The following is a 27,377-nucleotide window of genomic DNA, read 5'->3' as shown; positions in this document are numbered from 1 at the left end:
TTAAGGGCCGTAGATCATCCGATAATATTAGAAGGGTTTTGAATATGATTCAAGCCTGCCATCAGGAAAAGATACCAGGAGTAGTAGTCTCATTAGACGCGGAAAAGGCATTCGATAGGGTTGAATGGTCATATTTGTTTTACACATTGGAAAGGTTTGGTGTTGGAAAGGTGTTTACCAAATGGGTCTCAACATTGTATAGTGAACCCAAAGCAGTTGTGGTTACCAATGGATTAGGTTTGGATAGCTTCAGTGTGGGTAGGGGCTGCCGTCAAGGATGTCCTCTCTCGCCATTGTTATTTACGCTAATAATTGAACCACTAGCAGAAGCTATACGGGCTGATCCTAATATAACGGTTCCGAGGATTGGTACAAGTAAACATAAAATTACCCTTTATGCAGATGATGTTCTTCTATTTCTCAGTAATCCTCTGATGTCCGTGCCTCGCTTAATCCAAGTTATTAATACATTTAGTGCATTCTCAGGCTATAAAATTAATTTCTCAAAATCGGAGGCTATGCCAATCGGTGGCCTTGCTATGATACCCCACTTAGTGGACGGATCCCACTTTCTCTTTTGGTGGTCCCTGGAGGGTTTCTTATATTTAGGCATTTTATTGCCCCAGTATTTGGTCAGTTATAGAAGGCTAACTTTGTGCATTTACTGGAAAGGATAAGGCAGGACCTCCAGCAATGGGGAGACCTTCCAATTTCCTGGCTGGACAGAATAGCACTAATTGAAATGAATGTTCTTCCCCGTCTCCTATACCCTATGAGAATGCTTCCAGTGATGCTGCTGAGGCTGGCACTACGTAAATTATATGGCTGGCTGGGTTCCTTTATCTGGAATCATAGACGGCCCCTCATTAAGCTGAAGAAGCTACAGCTTCCACAGGCAAGGGGAAGATTGGACTTCCCAGATTTTAGGAAATATCAGTTAAGTTCCCTAGTAAGTTACATAGCTGATTGGGTCTTGTCTGACCCGCAATCAATCTGGCTGGACATCGAGGCTTCTCAAGTAAAATGCCCACTTATTAATCTTTTATTTTCAGACAAAAGGAAAATCATTACGGATCACTGTAAAAACCCTATAATACTAAACACAACTAAAGCTTGGGATATAATGTGGCAAAATGAGTGCAGCTCACATAAAACATCCCCCTATGCTCCAATTGTGGGAGCATGGGGATTTCAACCAGGGTTTTCAGATGCCATTTTTAAACTCTGGAGATCCAGGGGTATCTCATGTTTAGGGGACCTACTTAAATAAGAGGTCCTGATGTCTTTTGAACAGCTGCGTCAGAAATTCGGATTACCTAATGGAGACCTCTTTTGATACTTCCAAATTTGAAATTATATACAGAAGAAGACTACGTTATTAGATAGTCTTTATAAGTCAGATAGAGAATGTGGAGTGCTACGACCAATGAGGGTATCTTCCGTCAGTACTATTCATCATTTATTACATGAAGTATCGGGAAATATGGACAATCTGCTTAAAACATGGGATCAGGATTTGGGACTAGAAATCTCTGTAGAAACGCGGAATGACATTTGGGAAAAAGCCAGAAGAATCACCATCTGCAACAGAACTCAGGCTATCCAGCCGACGATACTTCATAGGGCCCATATAGCACCGGATCAATTGGCAAAATTTAAGGCAGGAGCATCTCCAATGTGTCCCAAATGTAAAAGAGAGGTGGGTACTCTTGTACATTGCTTATGCACCGGTCATAGGATCCGTAGATACTGGACTAAAGTAGCAAATTAAAGTGGACCCTGTATCTCTCCTTTTGGGCTTTTCGAACTTACCCTCCCTGGATATGCACGGGAAGAGATTATTTTCTATTCTCTCTTTGTGCAAGGAAAAATATTTTGGTAAACTGGGTGGCTGAGGGCTCCCCTGGACTTTCAAATTGGCACAGATTAATGATGGAATGTATTCCCCTTGACTTCCTTACAAATATGGTGCACCGAAAGACCGAATTATTTCATAAAATATGGCAGCCCTTCTTGAATTATATAAACACAGATATTTCGGCTATCCTAACAAGGGCTTTTATTTAAATGAGATTGCGAACCTGGCTGGTCCGGGGCCCCTTGGGAGAGGAATCCCGCACAAATACAGGTTTTGTTACATTTGATATTAACACATTCTGAGCATGTATCTCACTATCCAATTTCTGTGTTATCCATTGTTTTTTTTTCCTTCTCTTATTTGAATAATGTAAGAGACTTAATTATACACTCTGGTTAGTTGTAGGTTAGATTAGTAGTTAGTTGAGTTTTGTTTTTTTCCTCTCGGTATTTTTCTTTTGTTAAATTTTGGTTATTATTTAAGATTTAATTGCATATCAATGTTTGTACTTGAGAGTTTTGTTTATTTTTCTAAACTTGTAAATATGTTAAATTTTCAATAAAAATATCTATTAAAAAAAAAGTTCGAGCTACCTATGACAGATCTCTTTCGTTAGTTCCAGGTTAGAGACTTCATACAAAAAAAGACTACATTGATGGCTAGCCCCTACAAGTCGGACATGGAGAAGAGAGTGCTCCAGGCTATGGGTTGATAATTCCTCAAGACAACAAGAATCTAAGGGCTACAGGGAGAATGCTGGTAAGTGGAGTTGAAATGCCCATCAGCCATGATTGAATGGCGGAGTGGACTCGATGGGCTGAATGGCCTTACTTCCACTCCTATGTCTTATGGTCTTATGGGTGCCCTCTCGGTTAGCACTCACTATCACTTGTTAGGAAGTAATGTTTCGAAGGACATTGAATGGCTATGCAGAACCTGGACTCAAGAATTAGGGGTGGGAGGATATCTGGGAAAATGTTAGGAAGATCTCAATTTGTAATAGGATCCAGGCTATTCAACTTAAGGTACTCAATACGGCTCACGACACCGGAACAGCTTGCGAATTTTAAGACGCGAGTGCCCCCTATGTGCCCCAAGTGTAAAATGGAAGTAATTAGAAGACTGAATGGCTGGTTCAGTTTTTTTTATCTGATATTACAAGTGGCCCCTAATTAAATTGACTAAATCGCAGTTCTCTTACAGACTGGGAGGAGTGGGCCTCCCAGATATCAAAAGCAATCAATTAAGCTCAGTGCTATCTTACAGTCATGGAGCACATCCCCTTGGACTTCCTTATGAGAACGGTGCACCATAAAACTGAGAATTTTCATAAGACGTGGGAGCCCTTTTTAACCTACCCGAATACAGATTTGACCACCATACAAATAAGCGCCTTTACGTAGCCATGGCAATTCTGTTTGATGAATCTGGTATTCAGAGGGGAGGAACTACGAACATATTCATATGTATAAATTTGTGTGCTCAATGATCGAGGGCTATTGCTTTGCTGAGCTATGTTATGGTTATTATTGTTATTGTTAAGATTTTCCTTCTTGAGCTTAGTTATTATTTACTTATGCAATTAGTGGGTTTGTTTTTTAACATTGGTTTGAATTGTTTGGTATTGTACTTGTTGTAATATTCAAAAGAAAAAAAATTCCTTCTTTTAATATACTTTTTAAAATACTGTATCAAAGAACATTTTACTGTCTGTTGGGAATCACTGCAAACTGCATAGGCTAAGTGATTAGCTTAGATCTCATTACACATATTTGTATGCAAAACAGATTCCAAGTTCGATATGCTTCAATACTTCAGTACACATTACAAAATGCTGCACACAACATTATGCAGTAAAGGAGATAATGTTAGATGTCACAAGATCTTCAGATAATCTGCAATAATGTGTAGTTAAGCTAGAGCAAACTTGTTAGCCACACGGTCAGCTATTCATAGGAGGTGAAGCTGCATTCAATATCCTTTGTGTTAGTACTGCAAACATGCTGAGGGAAGCAGCAGCTAAAGTTGTAAGAACATTATAAATAGACATCCAAGTATATCAGCATTCACAATACAAAAAAAAAGTTGTAAATCACAAACTGATACTGAGATGAAAAATAAAGTTAATTTCTTTTCACAAATTATATTCCAAATATGACATCTAATTGCTTTCAATACATTCACTATGACATGCAAAATAATCTTTGCTCTTGCCCTAACACATTAACTGAACAGGTACCACAGTCATTAGTTTCTCTCCACAAGAGTGCAAATATAATTCTGAAAAGCTTGTAAACCATGGTACAGATTAATGACGCATGGTTTCCATGATTACACCTTCCTGCTCCAAGCCATCTGTCTGTCTATTAACCCAAACTGCAGCAACGAAAAAAAACAAGTAATCATACACCAAATCATGATGAAGAGAAGAGAATTTAAAATAGGTCATTCAATTCTCATTAAGTACTTTTGTTTTGCTCGGAATAAAACTTACAAACTGCATTAAAACACTACATAATTAAGAGTGGATATATTATTTGTAAGTTGAAGCATGTGAAATGTTGATGTACAATCAAGAAAGCTCTCTGAAAATTATAACTTCTCCTTAAATGTTTTCTCCCAAAATTCTATAGAGGCCACATGACAGAACCAACCTCTACATTTTATGATCAACCTGTTCAGAAATGAAATTACACACCTTTGGTGTTGGTGACACTGAACCCAGGTCTCCTGTCTCAGAGGCAGGGAGACTGCCACTACACCACAAGAACCCTTACAGTCAACCTCTAACATTATGCCTGCAAGTAGGTACAGTTGATGGCACATGAAAAGACTCCTGTTTCCAGTTGTAGTTTATTATAACCTAGTTTTATTATACTGGTTCCCCCCAATCAGGAGAGATTATTTTATCAATAAAATTCAGCCTAAATTTTCTAATCTACAGACACTTTGTGAACAGAGGTCCCAATAGGGCGAGGGAGACTTAAACTTATTTAAAGTGTATTGTCAGTGGCTTTTTAAAAACTTAAGTCAACCTTATTAAACATTTAGTTGGTAGGTTTTCTGTTCAATGAGAGGAGGCAGATTTTATGTCACTCCACAGTATCCAAACTTAAGTTCAACGTTAAAAGTGAACAATCCAAATGTTCAAGTTGAAGTAAATGGAGTTGGCTGTCAGAAAACTGAAAATAAAGTGGAACAATGGAATTGGGCCAGGCAACGGTTAGGTCCTGCTTCACAAATGCTCCCCTGGATACACCGCTACACTGTAACAGCAGCGTGCACTATGTACAAGACGCTCTGTAGAAATTCACTAAAGCCCCTTAGACAGTGCCTTCCAAACCCATGACCCCAACCAACGATGAGGACAAGGGCAGAAAATACACAGGAATACCACGACCTGCAAATTCGCCTCCAAGCCAGTAACCATCAGATTTGGAAATGTTGTTTCTTCACTGTCAGAGAAATGGAAATCTTGGGCAATTAGTTCAAGATAGCATCCCCATCTTCGTGGGATACTGGTTCCAATAGTGAAATCATGGATTCTGTCTCCACTCTAGTACGAGTAGTTGAACTGCAGTGGCAGTTCACTACCACCTCAGGGGCAATTTGGGTCAATAAATTCTGGCCCAGCCAGCAAAGCCCACATTCCCAGATGAATAATAGAGTGAAATTAATTTACCTAATTTGAGAACATGAATTGTTTGGATCAATTAGAGATTGTTGAATGGGTTGATTGATTGTATTATTGCAGGACAGCATTATTTCAGTTACACTGATGGGTGAAAGGGGAATTTGCATTCTACGTGACATGCTATCTCTACCATTTGCTTGTACATTATTTCTATTTAAATACTCAAATAAATTTACCTTCACCATACTTTCAGTCAATATTCCAGATCACAGCCACTCACAGCAAGGAAGATTTTCTTCACTGATCACATTTATTTCTTTTGCATTCACAAAATCTATGCCCTTTTGTTCTTTATCAAACTAAAACAAATTCTGCCAGTCTATCCTATGTTGACCTCTCACAATTTTGAATAGAGTTTCCTCTTATCCTTCTCTCCTCCAAGGAAAACAGACTCAATTTCATTAATTTGTTTCCATGGGGTTTGATTCAATTCGGAGGCTTCCGGGACATTCCCTCATAACTCAATGCAGCTGCACTGATCAGACTGTCCTCCTTGTGGGACAGAATCAGAACATGGTTATACTGGAAAAGTCTGGCATGATTCATCTGAGGATTACTACATCTGACTATCAGATAGCTACTAAGTTCTGACACAAGCCCCAGATGATGTTAATGATCAACTGGATAGAGTAGGCCCTTGTTGTTTTAGAAACCTGGGTCAATGCCAAGTGACTTGATTGACTTTATTGCTGTTCAACTTTTTGATAGCAATCTTATATGTGCTAAAAAAAAATTGATAAGTTACATATCTCGAGGGGCTGGTGCTTAAATAGCCTAACACACATGAGATAAATGAGGAATTTGGAGGCGGGAATCAGATTGCTATGCTAAACCTACACCCAGTTCGAAGTTAAAATTTTGACCCTGGAAACTCTGAAACTATCACATTGTTCCAATTATTAAAAATAGTATTGTGAAAGATGAGAGACAAACTTTTATAGTAACAATGAAGTTGAGGTTTCTATTTTAAAACAATCTGTTTGGACATATTATGTCACATCTTCAGTGGGACTTGAACGTGGACCTTCTAGACCATAGCAATCACTTCTATGCCACCATCACATCCATAGTAGAGTACATAATTTGTAATGCTAAACTATATTTAAAACTGGATAACTTTCTGTGTGTCGCTGTATGTTTAAAAATTATTAAATAATAATTTTTGGGCAACTGGATTTGGCAGCCCAGCAGAACAATAAACTGGAGAAATATAATCAAACCAGCAAAATACAATGAACTAAGGAATGGAGTATCACAGTTTTGAAGCATCTGATGCCATTGTTCCATTTTAAATAATGAATTGTATTGAGTAACTCTCAAACTTTTGTGCAAAAGTAAAATTCTAACTTCACAACATAGCATTATGGAGTTTAAGCAGAAGTCACTGATACACAATTTGCCTCCTTCAAGGATGCTTCTTATCTTTTAATTAGTATAGACAGGAAAAAAAAACTCAAAAGATTCTCAAGGAATACTTCAAAGCTGTATGGTAGAAAACCTACAGCCCAAAATTATTTTCAGAACAGATAGCATGATTTATAACCCAAAGGAGTTAATTATTTAATATTAATATGCAAGTTTTCACTTTGAATTATGTCCAGATTTAGTACTGTCACCACAATGAAAACTTTCTGAACTTTACATCAATGTACTCTGATTTATTCAAATTAAACAGTCTCTTCCTTTTTTTTGCTCTCCCACTAGCAGTCTTCACTGAAGTAGCATGACTATTGACAGATTATTTGACCATAGGGAAGTATGAATACAGCGTGCAACCATGTCATTTTTCATTGTCCACATTCATGTTTCAACAGTCAGTTAGTTTTCTCCTATCTTCATTAAGGTCATGGAAACCAATTGTTTCCCATCTGCCTGACTCAGATCAGCTGAAACACAGTTCAATATTTAAAATGTAGGTCCATGTTTAGTATTCCGCAGAAATAACAATTTTGCATTTGTATATCATTTTCAATGTCGTAAAATATTCCAAGGAACTTCACATGAGTGTGGACATTGGTTTCAGCAATTGAGGAGTCAAGATGGAGGAAGGGAAGCGATAAACAAAGATACAGGTGAAAGGATGATGGTCAATCTTTTCAAATTCAAATCTGCAGTATTCACACTTCTCCGCAAAATAAGACCCTTGACTCTTCAGCCCTTGTAAACTATGGCAACATCTCCAATCTCCCTTGCTTATCCAAAGTCCATGAATTTGTTGTTGCCTCCCAGATTTGTGCCTATCTTTTCAGCAGTGCCATTTTTGAATGCATCTCATTAGGTTTCCATTCTTCCCACAGAACCAAAACAGTTCTTAAAACTATGAATTACATTCTCCATTAAAGTGCTAAAGGATGACTATTCTTTCTGGTTCTTCTCAACCTGTCTACAGCCCTTGATATATTTGTCCCATCATATTTACTACTGTCATGCAACTGGATGGAATTGTACTTACCTGGTTCCATTCTTAGCTAAAGAAATGCTATCAATGACTTTGCTTCCCATTTCTGAATTGTTGCCTCCATTGTGCTCAAACACAAGACACTTCCGATTTCTCTTTTGTACAATGCTACTTGGAGAAATCATGGGAGACATGTCCGTTTCCATGTGTACCAATGATATTAGTTTTATCTCATCATCGCTTTCCTCCTTTTGTGTCTAAATGATCAGACTGCTGATCCAAAATCCAGTACTGGATAAGCAGAATTTTTTTCCAATATTTGGTAGACTGAAAACATTGTCTTTGCTTTTGACTTTCCACGCTATTACTCTTCTTGGCAACTATACAAGTCTCAACCAGCCTGTTAGCAATCTTGGCGTTACTCTGATATGGGCTTTCAGAAACATACTAAGATGGTTTATTTTCACCTCCATAACATCATCTGTCTCTGCACCTGCCACAGCTCTTCAGTTTTGGAAACTCTCATCCAAGCTTTTGTTAACTCCAAACTTAACTATTCTAAAGCACAGCACGTCAGGCCTGGTGAAGGGCCTCATTCCTGATGAAGGGCTCCTGCCTGAAATGTCGATTTCCCTGCTCCTCAGATGCTGCCTGACCTGCTATGCTTTTCCACCACCACTCTAATCTCGTCTCTGATCTCCAGCGTCTGCAGTCCTCACTGTCGCCTATTCTAAAGCACTCCAGGTTGGGATCCCACAATCTATCAAACAAACTAGAGGTCAGCCAACACATTACTGCCATGTCCTAACTTATTCCAAATGCGATGCACCTATACCATCTGTGCCAGTTAACCTTAACTGACTTCTGGTTAAAAACTGTATTCACCTTAAAATTCATATCAAGAAAACACACCAATGTCCCACTTTCTCAGAAGGCTAAAGAAATTTGGCATGCCCACAATGAATCTTATCAATTTTTATAGAATGCTTTCTATGTTGCCATCTATCTGTTCTGCCCAAGCTACAAGAAATTACAAAGATTTGTGAATACAGCCAAACCCATCACACAAACCAGCTTCCCTTCCAGTGACTCCGTCTTTGCTTCCCCCTGCTTTGGGAAAGCAGCTAAAGTAATCAAAGACCCCTTCCCACCAGGTTATACTCTCTTCCAAGAAACAAATATTATATTCCTTATGTACTTATGTAAGGTATGGTTTGCCAGGCAACTTTCACTGTATCATGATACATGTGACAATAGTAAATAAAATCAGATCAAATCCTGTCATAGCTTGGCCCTTCCCTATCAGTGTTACCATCTGTAGCCCAATAACCCTGGGATATGTGCTCCTTTAATGCGAGCCTCTTGTACATCTTGTATAGTCACTCTGTGATTTGGTAGGCATGCCACCAGCCCTAAACCTCTATACCACAACTTAACTTCCTAGTTTAAGATAGTCCATTTTTAAAATTAAGCTTTTTGGTCATCTGTCCAACTATCTCGGTGTTTCAAAGTCATGCATTAAAAAATGGCTTCTTTGAAGTGGCGTGGGGCTTTTAATTTTGTTGAAAATGCTATGTAAATAAAACTTATTGTTGCTTTGCTGATGCAGAAGATATAGAGTCAGAAGTTCAGCTCTGGGTTAATTGCTGCAAACAGTTGGTTCAGACTCCGCAGTAACAAAGGAAAGACGTGGAGCCAATGATTAGGGCCAAGAGTTTGTGACAAACATTGATAGGAGGAAATCCCACTGTTACAACACACTTTGATGCTGATCATAGCTTTACCAAAATGAGGAACAATGCAAAATCCAGCATCTACTCTAAGTCTGAAACAAAAACAAAAAACAGTGGACATATTCAGGAAGAATTTGCGGAGAGAGAAACGGAATTAACATTTCAAGTCCCTGATCTTCCTTAAGTTTGACTGAAAGTCAATAATCTCAAACACTAACTTAGTTTCTCTCTCAACAGATGCTGCCAGTCCTGCCATGCATTTACAACAATTAAGTAAACTTTGGTGTTTGCGAGAATGCATGTTTAATCTGGCAGATGGGGTGCTGATCAAGTGGATCACTTTAAGCTGAATGTTATTCCATTTTAGTGTTGCAGTTGCACGCAACTAGGCAAATCAAAAGTAATGCCATCACATTACTGATGTGTGGCTTGTAGCTCGTTGAAGGGATTTTTGAATCAGGAAGTAAATCATTTGCTACAGAATACCCAGCTTCTGACCTGTTGTATTAGCTTTGGTGTTAATGTAGCTGCTGTGTTAACAGTGTTATGATAATATTATTGAGTAACATAGAGGGTTGGTTTTGCTGTCTTTTGTGGAGGTGGCCATTGCCTGGCACTTGTGTCAAACAAATATTAAAACCATAAGACACAGGAGCAGAAATTAGGCTATTCAGCCCATCGACTCTGCTCTACCATTCAATCATGGCTGATACGTTTCTCCCGCTTTCTTGGCTTGATCCCCACGATACTCAAGAACCTACCTATCTCAGTCTTAAATATATTCAATGACGTGGCCTCCTTAGACTTCCGTGGCAATGAATTCCATAAATAATTACTTGGCTCTTATCAGCCAAGACCAAATGCTCTGCAGATCTTACTGTATCTCAGCACTGATGAATTGCAAATGGAGATTAACATTTATTATTTGCAAACAGTCCGACTTCTGACTAATGAAAGAGAAAAAGTAACCGATGAAGCCATTTATAATAGATAGGCCTATACATGTTGCTGTAAGAATTTTCTACAGAAATGCCTGGGCTGAGATGATGGATCTCTACTAACCATAGCAATCTTCTTTTGTTCCAGGTTTCCAGCCAATGGAAAAGTTTTCTAGTTAATTTCAGTTTTTCCTAGGACTCCTTGTAGTCAAGTTGATTTGGTGTCGAGGAAAATGGCCCCTACTTCTGAATACAACTCATTTAAATCAATGGACCAAGGCTATGATGAATTCTGGGGCCAGAACTCCTTAGCAGAACTCAAATTGAGAAAACTGAGCATCAATGAGCACACTGTGGATAAGCTAGTGCCACCTGCTAGCACTGTAGATGAATTTTTCTGATGACTGAGAATAACCTTGCCAAATGCTATTTCAGTGGGTTGGATTTTATTTGGACAGGAGACGGATGCTGCTGTTGTAGACAGATCAAATATATGGGAACCCTGTGCTTTTCTCCATATAGTTCAGCTGATCTAACAGACAAAACCTTAGTTTCATGGATTTTCCAAAATACCCTTCATCAACAATTTATACTTATTTGCTCTTGAATGTGGCAAAACATCCAAAGCACTTAAAAAAGACATTATAAAACAAAATTGGCAAGAAACTACAGAAAGATAAAAATGGCCAAAGCAGGTATAAAGAAAGAAAAAGAAATATAGAAATGGAGATTTCCACATAGGGAGAAAGAGAGAAAAGACATGAAACCAATGAAATGAATGTTAAAATAGAGATATTGCTTAACTGGACATCAATGTAGGTCAGTGAATAAAGATGCGGGCAAATGGATTTTGATGCACATTAGGACACAGGAATTACCTCAAAGTTACATACAGTAAAATAAAATCATAAGATCAATCAGGAATGCATTGAAATAGTCAAGTCAAGAGGTTACAAAGGGAGCAGTACATTAGCTAAAATGGACAATGCCATTTGAAATAGGTAGTATCAGCGACAGCAAAATGATTAGAAACCCCTCTTGAGGTCAAACATGGCACCACAGCTGCAACAAGCCTGCTTCTACCTTCGCCAGTTAACAGGGAGAGGGATGAAGTCAGTGGGAAAGGAAAGGAGTTCATATACAATACTGTGTAGGAATGTTAACCTTAAATATGTACTTAAGTTTGAACCTTGATCTCAATACAACAGAGCTGACACTTAAAATCAGAAAAAACCTACAACATAATTCAAATGCTACAAATTATAAGAAGTGGCATTTTTTTCCAGCAAAAAACAATTTAGAGCTCAACATGAGCAGAGCTAGCGCATGAATCACAGAAAGTACTACGCAGATACAGCAAGTAATCAGGAAACCTAATAGAATGTTTTTTTATTGAGAGGGCAATGAATGCAAGAGTAGGAAGATTACATTTCAGTTATACACTGCATTAGTGTGACTGCATCTGGAATACTATATACAGTGCCAGTTACCATACTCACAGAAGGATGTTAACGCATTAGAAGCAGTTCTGACAAGGTTGACTGGACTACTACCTGGAATGAGTGGCTTGCCTTGTGAGGAAAAAGCTATGGCTGTATCTTCTGAAGTTTAAATATGTCAGAGGTGACTGATTTAAAATATAGAAGATCCTGAGCGAACTTGATGGGGTGGACATGGAAGAGATATTTTTCTTGTGGAAGAATCTAGGACTGGGGTGGCCTATTTGATGCAGCGGAGAAAATACTTTGAGCGTCTTTGTAACTCCCCCTCCTCAAAAGTCGGTGGATGAAAAATCTTTAAATAAACATTTTAAGGTAAACGTGGATGGATTCTACAAACGAATGAGAAATTATTGGGAATATGCAGGAATGCTGAGCGAGATTAAAATCAGCTCAGACGGGATCTTGTGGAATGGCAGAGCAGGAACGAAGGGCCGAATGGCCTCAGTATAACAGCATCATTATAGGAAGGAATTATTCAGCATTTCAAGTACTGTGTACAGTAATTTACATTGCAAAATCCTGGGAAATGAACCAAAGCGATTACAGATCTTTATTGAGTCTGTGCAGCTGGTTCGTTTCCGTTCCGCACTTATTAATTGCAACAGTCATGGGAGGTCGATATCGATGGGTTTGCACCGGACGATCGAATTTTCTCTCGCATTCCCGTCCAATTGGTTGTAAACAGTCATCGTGCATCCTGTAGTTTCCAAAGCATCAGCATGGATCTGAATCTACACGCACTACTGCCCTTGCAAGGGCGCAAAACCCCAATTGCAAGCAACTGAATGGAAACCTGTTGGAAATTCTGAAGGACACCAGCGACAGACAGCCAGTTTCAGCACCATGATTTATTAATGCCATCAAGCCAGCAATCAGCAAAAAAGAAGCAACAGTGCAACATTAGCCAAGCCCTACCACGGCAAAGAAATTAGAATTTTAGACAATGCTTTTGCAAAACCAAGGTTGGATTCCAAGCACAGAACGGGGAAAATGTGTATTTGTGCTGACGCTCCAGGTTTGTCACCAGAATCATGACAGCTTTGGGGTGGGAGAGATAACTGAGCAATTGCACTCTCGCTTCTTCGATCTGCTTATTTTTTTTTAGGGAGAATTAAAGCTTTTTTTTAACATTTCAAAATATACTTTATTCATAGAAATAAATCTTTGGTACCTGTACAATTTGTCATGTCGTTCATATATACACACACACACACATTGCATGTCTCAACATTACAAAGAACAGATTGAACTAATCGAATTTACAGTTATCCTATTTACAGTTCCCTTTATTAACCATCCAGTCTCTCATTATTTAGCTGTGGCTGCAGTGGAACCCACCTACTTAGTGAGAATTAAAGCTAACAGCGGCCAGGCATGCACCAGCCGTACCAATGCTGCAGACACACAAGTTAATTCAAGCTTCAGTGCACCTCCAGTGATCCCCGTTACGGTCAGAGGGCCTGCTGCACCATCGCCGGCTGACAGTCGAGGGTGCATTGATTCCGGAACGGGGGTGGGGAGTTTTATGTGAAAATTTGAAACCACACTCCCCCCCCACCCCCACCCTTTATTCGCCCCCCCGGTCCGGCTGCGGGTGACATGACTTCGAGGGTCGGGTCTGCAGCCGCAATGCATCGGAGCCAATGATTCCCCTGCACCCCACCCCCACCCCGCCCCCTCAGACAGACAAGACAGTCAGACACTCACCGTGAACGGGATGTCAGCGACGCCCCCGACCGAGTAGCAGTTGTCCCCGGGGTTGACAGCTCCGGTCAGCACCTGATGGAGATGCATCTTCCCGGGCACGGCAGCCCCGACCAGGTCCCGATCCGATCCGGCCCGCCTCCGGACTTCAAAACATCGTTTCACACGCGCCTGAATGATATCTTATTATTCTACCAGGGTGGGGAGAAGAGTCCCTCTTTCTTTCTCCCCTACTGGGAAGGCGGCGCCGCTTTCCGTCCGTCCGTCCGTCCGTCCGTCCTCCCTTCCCTCCTTCCTCTCGCGCTCTGTCCGAACGCCCGCGCCGCCGCTTCGGTTTATTTTTAAAATGCCCGGATCGTTCGGCGCTGCCAGGCATGCGCGGCCGACGCTCGCTCGCTCCCTCCCGCCGACGCTCGCGCCCGCTGCCCACGAGCTCGCTCTTGTGGTGTGTCCGGCTCTTTCACCTTCACGGGTGGGGTGACGTCATTGCGGCTGACGTCACCCCTCGGCGGCCCGCTCTCTGGAGTAACCTTTTTATCGCATGAGTCCCTGTGGCCCTTTAGTTGCTTTGACTGCAATTCTCAAGACAGTCTGTTCTGGGGCCACTGCGCTTTCACAGGCACCAATATTTCCTCTCAACAGATTTTTCTTTAATGTACCTTACCTCGGTGGAAATGGGATTTCCTTCTCTTTCCTAATTTGTTCATTACCCATTAATCCATTCCACAACTGTCTTGCTCAAGCCACCAAAAATGTTTTAGCTCACTTTGTTCCTCTCCCTTTTACTAATGGCTATGTTGCCTTGCCAAGAACAGGAGGAAATGATTCAGCTCTCGATGTGTTCTGCATTCAATGAGATGATGGCTGATCTGTGCCCTAACTTCATATGCCCACCTTTGGTCCATGTCCCTTAACACCTTTGTTTAACAAATACTTATCTATGAAAAATAAAAATCAAAAGAATTGTGGATGCTGTAAATCAGAAACAAAAACAGGAATTGCTGGAAAAGCTGAGAAGATCTAGCAGCGTCTGTGGAGAGAAATCAGAGTTAGCATTTTGGATTGAGTGACCCTCAGAAAATTTATTTGTCTTAGATTTAAAACAAACAACTGATCCAGTATCCACTGCCATTTGTGGAAGAAAGTTCCAAACATCTACCGTGCTTTAAATATAAAAGTGCTGATATGGACCAAATGTTTGCAAATAGAACTAGATTAATTTTGGATAGCTGGTCAGCCTGAACGACTTGGATCGAATGGTCTGTTTCCATAGGAATCTATGACATGATCCCTCCTGAATGGTCTGGCCCTAATTTTTAGACTGCACCAACAGAAAAACTAGGAGCAGGATTAGGCAATTCAGTGCCTTGAGTTTGCTCTGCCATTCAATATAATCGTGGCTAATCTCATTTTGGCTTCAACTAAGCCCACCATTGTAATGTCACATATCCTCCTACCATGTAGTTAAATGTGAAGTTATATACTTTGGTGTGAAAAACAGAAAAGAAGAATATTATCTAAATGGTGACAAATTAAAAAGTGGAGATATAGAAAAGGATGTTGGTGTCCTTGTACACTAATAAATGAAAGTAGACAGGCAGTTGCTTATTGCAAAAGTTTTAAATTCAGAAGGAGAGATGTTTTACTGCAGCTATACTGGACCTTGATGTGCTGTTATGGTGTCCCTACCTAACAAAGCATATACTGTACTTGCCAAAGTAGGAGTGCAACAGATGTTCAATGGGTTGATACAAGGGATGGCAGGACTGTCATATGTGGAGAAATTGTTTTGACTGTGTTTGTATTTACTAGAGCTTAGGAGAATGAGAGGGAATCGAACTGGACAGCTGATATGCAGGGAGGATGTCTTCCCTGGTTGGGGTTTCTAGACCAAGGGGTTGTAGACTCAGGATATCGGGTAGACCAGTTAGTACTGAGATAAGGAAAGATTTCTTCACTAAAGGAGGAATGAATCTGTGGAATTCTCTACCACTGAAGGCTATGGGGGCAAAGTCACTGAATATATTCAAGAAAGAGATGGGAAATTTTCTAGATTTTAAGGGCATGAAGGAGAGAAAGCAGGGATATTGCATTGAGATAGAAGATCAGTCATGATCATATTGAGTAGTGGAGTAGGCTCGAAGGGCTGCATGGACTATTTGTACTCCTAGTTTCTATGTTTGTACAAATGGCTGTATTGCTTTGCTAAAGTTATTAGAAACATTTTTGCCCTCTATACTCCTCTCTCTGTACATGGAGATTGTGCTCTGCCTTGCATGACCCTACCTAGATTTCCAGGTTTCAGTTATTAGCATAACCTCTAAGACCTTCCAATGTGTAATGGATGGGTGTAAAGATTGTCAACAATGTCTTCAAACACCTCTACTATAAACACCCAACCTATATTTAAAAAGGAAAATGAGGTGCACTTATATTGCCCCCCTCATTTTCTTGTGCTTATACAAATGTTCCATTTGCTCACTTCCTTACCTCAGTTCGGAAGACCCTTAAAACAGAGGCAACATTAAAAAGAAGAGAACTATTATCATAGTTCTCCCCTTTCTGCGCTCTGCAACTGAAAAAGAGCATCAGAGTTTTTATTTTATTAGAAAATCAGTCAATAGGTTGGAGCTTGATAAATGAGTACAACCTGTTCATTTAAATGAAAGGTTAATTGTGCCAGAAAATTGATTTTTTTATGAGCGTGTATTTTCAATTTGTGTTTTGTATTGCAACAAATAGTCCAGATTCTATGGACTACCTATCTGTGGACTACCTAAAGTACACAAACCAGACATCTCTCTCAGACCCATAGTATCACAACTAGGGACACCATCACACAAACTGGCTAAAGAGCTACAGCAGAAACTGAAACACCTGATCAGTGGATCCAGACACTCTATACAGTCAACACAAGAATTCTTGGACATCATCAGAAATATAGAAAGGAAGAAACCATGGTTTAATTCGATGTAACAGCACTATTCACCTCTATTGACAAAACCCTAGCCAGAAAGATAATATCCAACCTTCTGGACAGACAGAACAGACAACAGGACGTTGAACCTATTAACAAAGACGGCATACTTAAACTACTGGACCTGTGCCTCACAACACACTTCACATTCAACAACCAGATAAACGAACAAATCAATGGAACACCCATGGGCTCACCCATCTCTGGACTCATAGCAGAAGCAGTAATGCAAAGGTTAGAATAAACAGTCTTACAGCAAATACAACCCAAACTCTGGGTCAGATATGTGGACGACACCTTTGTAATCATTAAAAACACAGAAATAGAGAACACACACCGGATCATCAATGCCACACTCACAGGAATCCGATTCACGAGAGAGGAAGAAAAGGACAACCAGCTCCCATTCCTAGATGTGATGGTACAGAGAACACCGAACGGAGAATTCAGCACAAAGGTATACAGAAAAGCCACACACACAGACCAAGTCCTGAACTATGAAAGCAACCACCCCAACACACACAAACGAAGTTGCATCAGGACACTATTCAAAAGGGCCACAACACACTGCAGTACACCAGAACTGCAAAAAGAGGAAGACAAACACCTATACAAGGTATTCACCAAAAACGGATACCCATGCAATTTCATCAACAGATGCCTAAGGGAAAGACAACGGAATGAGGACATGCCGCAACCCAAAGGACTAGCCACAGTACCATACATCAGGAGCATTTCTGAACTGACAGCCAGACTAATGCGACCACTAAAACTCATAACAGCACACAAACCAACAGCCACGCTCAGACAACAACTCACCAGGACAAAGGACCTGATACCCAGCATGAGCAAAACCAACATAGTGTACAAAATCCCATGCAAAGACTGCACAAAACACTACATAGGACAAACAGGAAGACAGCTAACAACCCGCGTCCACGAGCACCAACTAGCCACGAAACGACACGACCAGCTATCCCTAGTAGCCACACACACAGACGACAAACAACATGAATTCGACTGGGACAACACTACTATTATAGCGCAAGCCAAACAGAGAACAGCCAGGGAATTCCTAGAGGCATGGCACTCATCTACTGATTCTATCAATAAACACATGGACCTGGACCCAATATACCGGCCACTGCAGCGGACAGCAACTGACAACCGGAAGCGGCAGAGACAAGCCACTATAAATGCCGAAGGAAACATGACAGAAGCACTTCACCGGAGGCTCCCAAGCACTGATGATGTCACCTAGAAAGGGGACGAAACGTTTGCAACAAAAACTCCCAGCTCGGCGAACAGAACCACAACAACGAGCACCCGAGCTACAAATCTTCTCCCAAACATTGCAACAATAGCATGTAAGATGTTAAAACTATTGACCACTGAGGATAATTTTCTGAGAGACCATTCAGGTTAATTACAGGAGTGAATGCTATAAATTGATGTGCATTCCTTAAAAACCCAGAATTATTTCTTCAATCGTGAACTTTTTGGTTGGGCCCCTGCTGGTCAATCCATGTGACGTTTGTGAATTAAATCCGACTTTTATGTAAAGAATTGGAATCGTCCATTGTTCTTCTGCTTCAACCAAACAACTCCTGTGATTGGTTGTGAGAAGGCAGGCCAAGTCAGCTTTTCAAGCAACAGATAAAAATTTCTATCTTTAAATTTGTACCATATATTTCCGCCACACAATACATCCAAGGACAAGTTCTATGAGTTGACACTCCGATAGAGAGTTACAAGCAATATTTTATGTATCTAATTGCATAAAGAAATGCACATTCTCTGTTTTACATGATACTCTGTTGGTTGACCTCTCTTATTTAAGTACCATTGTTGTTTCTCAACCTTAAGTCTCAATTAGATTGAATGTTTGCCTTTCAGAGAGAAGTATCGTGTGGTGCCTGATGATACATTGCAGGCGTTGACAAACTTAGCCCTGAGACTGAGCTGTATTTAATGGTTTAAGAATTCCTGTATAAATGTATTAATGAAGATTTCTTCTGTTACCAATAGTAAAAATTATAAATTGGACATGGTGAATCTGCATCTCTCCTCCATTCACAAGCCCTTGTCTTACAGCCCTTGACTCCCTTTCCAAGTAAAAAAATCAATCTGCTTTTGAAATTTCAATTGGTCTGCCCTATGTCTTTTTGGGGAGTTCCAGCATTCCACTATCTTTTCTGTGGAAAAAAAACAATCCTGATTTCAAATTTAAGCACCCCAACTCTAATTTTAGCATAGCCCACTGTTGTTCTGGATATCTCACAAAAATAAATAGTTTCTGTACATTGTTGTGTCCACGTGTTTTTCAAATAATTTGAACACCAGTTTAGTGAATGATCAACCGTTAAACTGTAAAAGACACAGACAGATTTTCTTATAATTAAAAGAAAAAGGAACGAGCATTCATTTAATTGTGCATCTTGCTTTCACATGCTGCAGCAAGCTCTCAATACAGACATTGATCCATGGTACATCCTACTGATCCTGAAGTTAAGCATCATGCTGCCACAGTCACATTGACCATTGACCAACCAGGTTGTACCCTCTACCTATCTTCACCTATCCCCAATTCACCACCCTGCCCCCACCTCCACTTTATCTGCAGCTCCCCCACACCCACCCCAAGTCCTGAAGAAGGATTACACCTGAAATTTCGACTTTTGCACTTCCTGATGCTGCCTGGCTTGCTGTGTTCTTTCAGCCTCCTACCTTGTCTACACAAAGAGGCAACACAAAGTAGCAAGCCATTCCAAATGATTGATTCTGTTTCAAACTATTCAAAGTATATCTCCCTGATTAGCCAGAACTATAGAAAGTTCCAGAAACCCATCTAAAATGTATAAAAACAGGGTACACCTGCAGACTTCTCTTGGAATATTCTGAGGAGAGCAGTGTAGCAAGTGGCGGAGAAGAGATGACCATCCACACAGACAGAGGAAGGAAGCAGCTTTACAGACTCAGAGCCAGAGAGAGAAAGTGACATAAATCTACAAGAAACTCAGAAAGTATTATAACCTTAAAGGGTCAAATACAATTAGAGATAGTATGTTTAATATTAAAGGTCATTGTAACTTTGTTCCTAATAAAGTTGGGACTGTTTTGACAACGGCTTGTGTTTGTATTGATTTGACCACTTTGGTATTGTGGGACACCTAACAAATTCATTCATAGCATTTTGGTTGGAGTTGTCTAACTTGTTTAAGAAGAAACGAGACAACATTTTATCATGCAGAATACAGTATATAAATCCTCAGCCATTTTAACACTTGTTGTTTAAATTATCTTGTTTAGCCTTTTCAATCTTACCATGTGGTTTCAGACCACTCAATAAATCTTCATTTTTGAAATAAACATAATTTTTTGTAACAGGGCCTATGTTATTAAATTAAATGTCAATTAAATCATCCCCTAAATTTCTAAACTCAAGGGAAAATAATCAGGCTTGTCTAAAATTGTCTTATAATTTAACCTTTAAAGTTCTTGTAAGATTATGATGCACCTATCTTGTAACTCTTCCGAGGTCAATACATCTATTCTGATTCCCCGAACTGTATCTAATAATCCAAAGTCCCATACAACTACATCTTAGATATTGACAATAAGATCAGTTTCTCCATCTATACCTTCTACCCTTTCAACATCAAGAAAATATTACATAGTTCTGAAGAAATCATAAAAGATTTGAATTGTTATCTCTGTTTTTCTCTCCACAGATGCTGTCAGACCTGCTGAGTTTCTCCAGCATTGTCTGCCTTTGTATAGATTTCCAACATCCGCAATATTTAGCTTTGAAGTAAATGCTCCAATCTGTCTCCCTCAGATTTTTCAGTGATTCCCCACAAGTGGCCAACAGATCAAGGAGTGCTGCTTTCAAACTACAGATGATTATCCCCATTGTCTCCAAATCACACCTACACCTATTAGGAAATGACCAAAGGAGCATTTCTGGCACCGTTGACCTTACTGTCATTTGTGGAATTTTGCTTTGTGCAGCTGTGCCAAAACTTCGAAGAATTGCAATTTTCTACCCTCAAACTTACCACCCAGGCTGATCAGGTTAAGAAGGCATATGGTGTGTTGGCTTTCCTTAGCAGGGGGATTGAGGTTAAGAGCTGCAAGGTTATGCTGCATCTCTACAGTCCTGGTTAGACTACACTTGTAATATTGTGCTCAGTTCTGGTCACCCCATTATGGTAAACATATGGAGGCTTTAGAGAGAGTGTAGAGGAGATTCACCAGGAAGGCATGTCTTAAGAAGAAAGGTTGACGGAGCTAGGGCTTTTCCCATTGGCGTGAAGAAGGATGAGAAGTGACCTGATAGAGGTGTACAAGATGTTGAGAGACATAGATAGAGTGGATAGCCAGAGATGTTTTCCCATGGCGGAAATGTCTATCATGAGGGACATAATTTTAAGGTAATTAGAGGAAGGTTTAGGGGAGTTGTTAGACGTAGGTTCTTTACTCAGAGAGTGGTGAGTGCATGGAATACACTGCCAGCAGTAGTAGTGGAGTCAGATACATTAGGGACATTTGAGCGACTCTTGGATAGGCACATGGAAGTTAGTACAATGAAGGGTACGTAGGTTAGTCTGATCTTAGAATAGGATGGAAGACCGGCACAACATTGAGGGCAGAAGGGCCTGTACTGTACTGTACTGTTCTATGTTTTATGTTCATTAAATGGACTGCAGTGATTCAAGAACATGGCTCACTATCAGATGCTCAAGGATAACTAGGGATGGGCAAAAATCCTGGCTTTATCAGAGACACTTGAAAAAATAAAAATAAGTTGACTGCCATATTTGTCAACACAAAAGAGTTTGCAATTCAGAAAGTGATTCATGCATTCTCTGTCAATTATTTTAAGATTTTTGATGGTCTGAAATTTGGAACGCAAGTTTTCCCCTTCCCATTATTTGATGGGTCAGGTTTAAAGGATCAAGCTCTTTAGGAATGCAGGAGGAAGCTGCTTCAGTCCAAAGGGTGAAGAAGGCAGAGTTGCTCTAATGGTCATCAAATCTGCCATTCTATTCTTGGCCAAGTGCGCAGTCATAAGCTCTTCCTCAACATTTACCCCTTCGTATGAATGTGCTTTACGAAACTCAGTCCTTTGAAGCCGCAGTGAATCCCCAAAATGGGAAAATGTGGGCTGGTGTTACTTAGATAAATGACAATGACTCATATTTCCATTACTGGTAGGAGAGAAAGGCTAGTTTTATAAGTTCACTAATTCATCTTTACAATTCTCATTGAAAGCAATGATGCAGAAAACTCATTATCCAAGTGACAACATACATGCCTACAAATCTGACTTGGAATGTGCTAGCTAGTAAATGTCTCTTAATTCTCAGCTCTTCAGTCATTGTCTTCTCCTGGTTGTATGTGGATGTTAATCAGGATCTTTTGTTAAGGAAACATCTACAGCTATGCTGTTGTATACCACATTTCTCAGGGAAAGTGACATCAGTAGACATTAATTGGTGAGAGATTTTCTATATATTTACAAAGTGTAAATGAAAATATTATAAGACCTTGTCATATAACATCATGTCACATCAATATAATACTAAATGTGTGCATCTGCTGACAATGTTTGCAATGTATGAAGCTATCAAATTTCATATTGTATGTATGGTCTCACAATGTCATTGAATGAGCTCGTGTTTCCTCCAGGAAAATTAGATAATACTTCACTTCCTCCATCATCTTTTGAATGTTAGAAATATGGGGCATACGTTAAAAGAATGCTTTGATATGCATCTGATATAATGATCGACAGCTTTATTAGTTGTTTACTTTCTGTGTCTTTTATGTCTTGTGAACATATGGAGTAACTGTGACTTTTCAAATGATTGTCTAATAGTTTTAAATAAGGGTGATGAAAGCTCAAATTATCTTAAATTGATTTCTTTTCCATAAAAGCTGCTATTTAACTCCACTGATATGAATATTTATTTTACTGAAGACATAAAATAATTAAAATTCCAAACCTTATTAAAATATTAGTCATTTTCTTGTGACAAAAATAAATCCATGAACAGAAAGCCTCATTTCCAAATTCTTAGCAATACAGCATTAACACCTAAACCACCATTTTGAACATTCTCTCCTAAAGGGCAGGGTAAATAATTCCTGTCAAGTGCAATCAATAACATATTTTTTTTAATCAGCCATCCAGATCATGCTGCATTTTTTCAAAACAAAGCTTTGAGCAAGATTTTGCCCCATTATGTAATGTATTTTGTCTGAGACTTTTTTTTTTACCTTTTCCATATACATAAAACAAATTTATGTTATGCTGTGATTTGAGTGTTGCTACATCAGCATAGGCTAGTCTAAAAATGGAGATGTTTGATTATCTAGCAATTCCAGTAGGGAGATAAAGTGGAAATTCATTATATTTTCACAATGGAAGTAAGTGTAAGTTAACAAGTTGAGCCCTGGCAACATCCTTGTAAATGTCTTCCAGTTTAATAACATCTTTTTTATAGCAAAGTGACCAAGACTGAACATAATACTCCAAGTGTGGTCTCACCAATGTCCTGACTTCTATATTCAATGCCCTGACTGTTGAAGGTCAGTGTGCCTTCTTCCCTGCCCTGTCTACCTGTGACTCCACTTTCAGAGAACCATGCACCTCAATTTCAAGGTCCCTCTGTTCCACTACACTCAAGGCCTACATTCACCATGAAACTCCTGCCTTGATTTGACTTTCCAAAATGCATGACCTCACACTTATCTATATTAAATTCCAATTGCCATTTCTCAGCCCAATTCCCCAGCTGATCAAGGTCCTGCTGTAATTTCTGAGAACCTTCCTCACTGACCACGATACCTCCTATTTTAGTGTCATCAGCAAATTTACTAATCATGCCTTGTACATTCTCATCCAAATCATTGTTATTGATAACAAAGAGTAATGGCCCGCCCCTGAGACGCTGGTCACAGGACTTCAGTACAACAAGCATCCTTCCACTATTACCCTCTGCTTCCTACCATCAAGACAATTGTGTATCCAACTTGCCAGCTTCTCCTGGATCCCATGCAATCAAGCCTTTCAGAACAGCTTAACACATGGAAGCTTATCAAAGGCCTTACTGAAATCGATATAGACTATGTCTACCATTTAGCCCTTGACAACCTTCTTGGTTACTTAGAGTCATAGAGATGTACAGCATGGAAACAGACCCTTCGGTCCAACCCATCCATGCCGGCCAGATATCCCAACCCAATCTAGCCCCACTTGCCAGCACCCAGCCCATATCTCTCCAAACTCTTCCTATTCATATACCCATCCAAATGCCTCTTAAATGTTGCAATTGTACCAGCCTCCACCACATCCTCTGGCAGCTCATTCCACACCCATACCACCCTCTGTGTCTGCCCCTTAGGTCTCTTTTATATCTTTTCACTCTCACCCTAAACATATGCCCTCTAGTTCTGGTCTCCCCGATCCCAGGGAAAAGACTTTGCCTATTTACCTTATCCATGCCCCACATAATTTTTTAAACTTCTATAAGGTCACCCCTCAGTCTCCGACACTCCAGGGGAAACAGCCCCAGTCTGTTCAGCCTCTCCCTATAGCTCAAGAACTCTAACAAATTTGTGAGGCATGATCTCCCACGTACAAAGCCATGTTGACTATTCCTAACCAAACCCTGTCTTTCCAAATGCAAGTATATCTTATCTCTCAGAATCTTCTCAAGTAATTTACCGACCACAAATGTTAAGCTCACTGGTCTATAGTTCCCAGATTTTTCTTTACAGCCCTTCTTGAGTAATGGCACAACATTCGCTACCCTCCAGTCTTCTAGTACCTCACCCGTGGCTAACAATAATTCAAAAATATCAATAGGGCCCCTGCAATTTCTTCTCTAGCCTCTTACAGTGTTCTTGTATATATCTAGTCAGACCTAAGCAATTTATCCACCTATCAGTCAGAGAGTGGTGGGCCTGTAGAATTCATTGTCGCATAGTGCAGTGGAGGCCGGGACACCAAATGTCTTCAAGGCAGAGATTGATAGGTTCTTGATGTCACGAGGAATTAAGGGGTGGGGGGAGAATGCTGGTAAGTGGAGTTGAAATGCCCATTAGCCATGATTGAATGGCGGAGTGGACTTGATGGGCCGAATGGCCTTACTTCCACACCTATGTCTTATGGTCTGATGGTCTTATACATCTTAATACATCTAACACCTCCTGTAAAGTAATATGGACTGTCCCCAAAACATGGCCACTAATTTCTCCAAGTTTCCAAGTCTTCATATATTTCTCCACAGTAAACACAGAGAAGAAATATTCATTGAGGACCTCGCCAATCTCCTGTGATTCTACACATACATGTCTCCTTTGGTCCTTGAGGGGTCCTATTTTCTCTCTAATTATTCTTTTTCCTTTAATATACTTTAAGAACCTGTTTGGATTCACCATAATCATCTCAGTCAAGGCTAAGTCATGCTCCCTTTTCACCATCCTGATTTCCTTCTTCAGTAAACTCCTGTATACGCTATATACCTCCAGGGATTCCCTTGATCCCAGCTGCTTATAGTTGAGTTATACCTCCTTTTCTCTGATTAAAGCCTCAATATCTCTTGTCATCTATGGTTCCCTATTCTTGTCAACTTGCCTTTCACCTCACAAATGCTTCTGCATTTTATCATTTGGATCTTAAAACTAGCATCTGTGAAACTTAAATGTCAATCAAATAAGAGAGATGTACGCTGACAACTTTTCCTCTGTATAAGACTGATTGACCAGTTTGGGTTAACAGTTCGACTTTTCAGGTTTTCCATTCCCCTTTCCAGGCTGTTGGCATTTACTTTGTCTCATTGAAAACCTAAAGTCAGAGGCAGAGAAACATTAGAAAATGGACCATTCTGTTTTACCTTCAAAAGCTACAAAGTAATATTGATTGTCAGGGTATGTTCAGTACTGTTTGTAAGTATCCAAACTAGCACTGTATTGGTATTTTCTTAAATATCTCTTTTTAAGGTTACTGAGTAGTCTTAACGTTCAAGATTTCAGCTTCAATATTCCTTAAATCTGTTCTTTATACTGAAAAGTTCAGTGTTTTGTCTTATCTGTTTTTATCCTTGCTGGTGTTGTTCATATTTTACTTCATCTTTCGTCACAGGATACAATTTCAAAACTGCGTTCAGAAAATTCTATCCAAAATAATGTGGCTTACTTTTAATTGAAGTTCTCAAATAAGCCAAATTACATGGATTAAGTAATAATGTTGCAGATCACAAAATTCAGAAAACAACAAAGTATTTGCTGGAAGAGTGGGACAAAGTTATAAAACATTATACAATTTTCATCACAAAATATTCTTGACTAAAAATAGGATCTTGCTAGATTTATGCAATTGATAAATCTTACTTTTTAAAAATAATAAGAACAAATAATAATCATTAAATTTGGTAATGAGAGAAAATAGTTTGTGATCAGTTTGTGCAGCACTATTTGGTGCACAATTAAGCATATTGTCCATTTTCTTGAGACGACTTGACACACTAATTAATGTATTCTGGATTAATGATCCAAAATAAGATTTAAGACAAGGTCAAGTTGTACTGAAAGAGCCAATGAGCATTATTTCATTTCTTAATTTACTTCCTGGCAAGCAGTGTTGAGCAACTTTTTTTTTGCATATCAAAGCTGGTTAGAATTATCTGGTCCCTTGAAAGTGGTTAAACCGGGAAAGAACATCTTTCAACAGTGATTATTCTACAAAAGTACTTCATTGGTTGTAAAGTACTTAGGCACATCTTGAACATACATAAAATGTGATAAAAATGTCAGATTTTAATCCTTTTACTGTCATGCGTTCACAATTATCAGTCTGTCCCGAAAGGTCAATGGACAAATGCATTAAAATGAAATAAATTTTCAACTTAACTGCCCAGATAGTAATTTGGATTGCCAACCATATATTGAATACTTAGTTATCATTCCTCTTAAATTAATGGAGTGAAAAATTAGGTGGGTTTTTTCATGGGTGCACAATTATACTCCACCAGAGTAGCCCCTGGCTAGTGAAGATATAAGTTTCCTCCCTTCAGTGACATCAAATCAGGAATCCCCTACTGAAGTATTAAAATAATTTTGCATTGATGTGTGACCTCATTTCCCTCACTGAGAAGGAAGAGAGCTTGCCAGGGAATCTTTGAGATGTCGTAATTATGACCATCTTCAAAAAAAAGACACAAAACTAATTGCAATAATAACAGAGGGGTATCCCTGCTGTCCATCAGAGACAGGGTCAATGCAAGAATTCTTATCAATTACCTCCTTCCAGTGGCTAGAACCCCTCCCAGAATCATAATGTGGATTCTGTCTATCGGCTGCACAGTGGACATTATCTTCATAGCAAGTCAAGTCTAAGAAAAATGTAGTATCAGCAATTTGTAAACATGATTTCTTTTACCTTACAATGGTCCTAGGCTCTGTTGTACTGGGTTACTTACTTTGGCAGAGGTTTAATCAAAAGACAAGTGCAATGACTGACATGTTAACTGAACTATTGTGCTGAACATGAAAGAATGTCATCTTC

The 27,377-nt window shown here is 39.5% G+C and overlaps 1 protein-coding gene across 9 annotated transcripts in view; it reads right to left on the bottom strand.

Moving 5' to 3' along the window:
- Window positions 1-14,194, bottom strand: part of dmxl2 (Dmx-like 2) — a 139,447-nt gene extending 125,253 nt beyond the window's left edge. For all 9 annotated transcript variants that reach the window (XM_060853085.1, XM_060853086.1, XM_060853087.1 and 6 more), the window contains exon 1: window positions 13,831-14,194. In XM_060853085.1, the coding sequence (XP_060709068.1) occupies window positions 13,831-13,917 (87 nt within the window). In that variant the 5' untranslated portion in view covers window positions 13,918-14,194. The remainder of the gene's footprint in view (window positions 1-13,830) is intronic.
- Between the last annotated feature and the right edge of the window lie 13,183 nt (window positions 14,195-27,377).

The sequence above is a fragment of the Hemiscyllium ocellatum genome, chromosome 39, assembly GCF_020745735.1.
Source record: "Hemiscyllium ocellatum isolate sHemOce1 chromosome 39, sHemOce1.pat.X.cur, whole genome shotgun sequence".
Taxonomy (NCBI): Eukaryota; Metazoa; Chordata; class Chondrichthyes; order Orectolobiformes; family Hemiscylliidae; genus Hemiscyllium; species Hemiscyllium ocellatum.
Note: the sequence above shows the minus strand (reverse complement) of the source record. Positions and strands in the feature narration are given on the sequence as shown.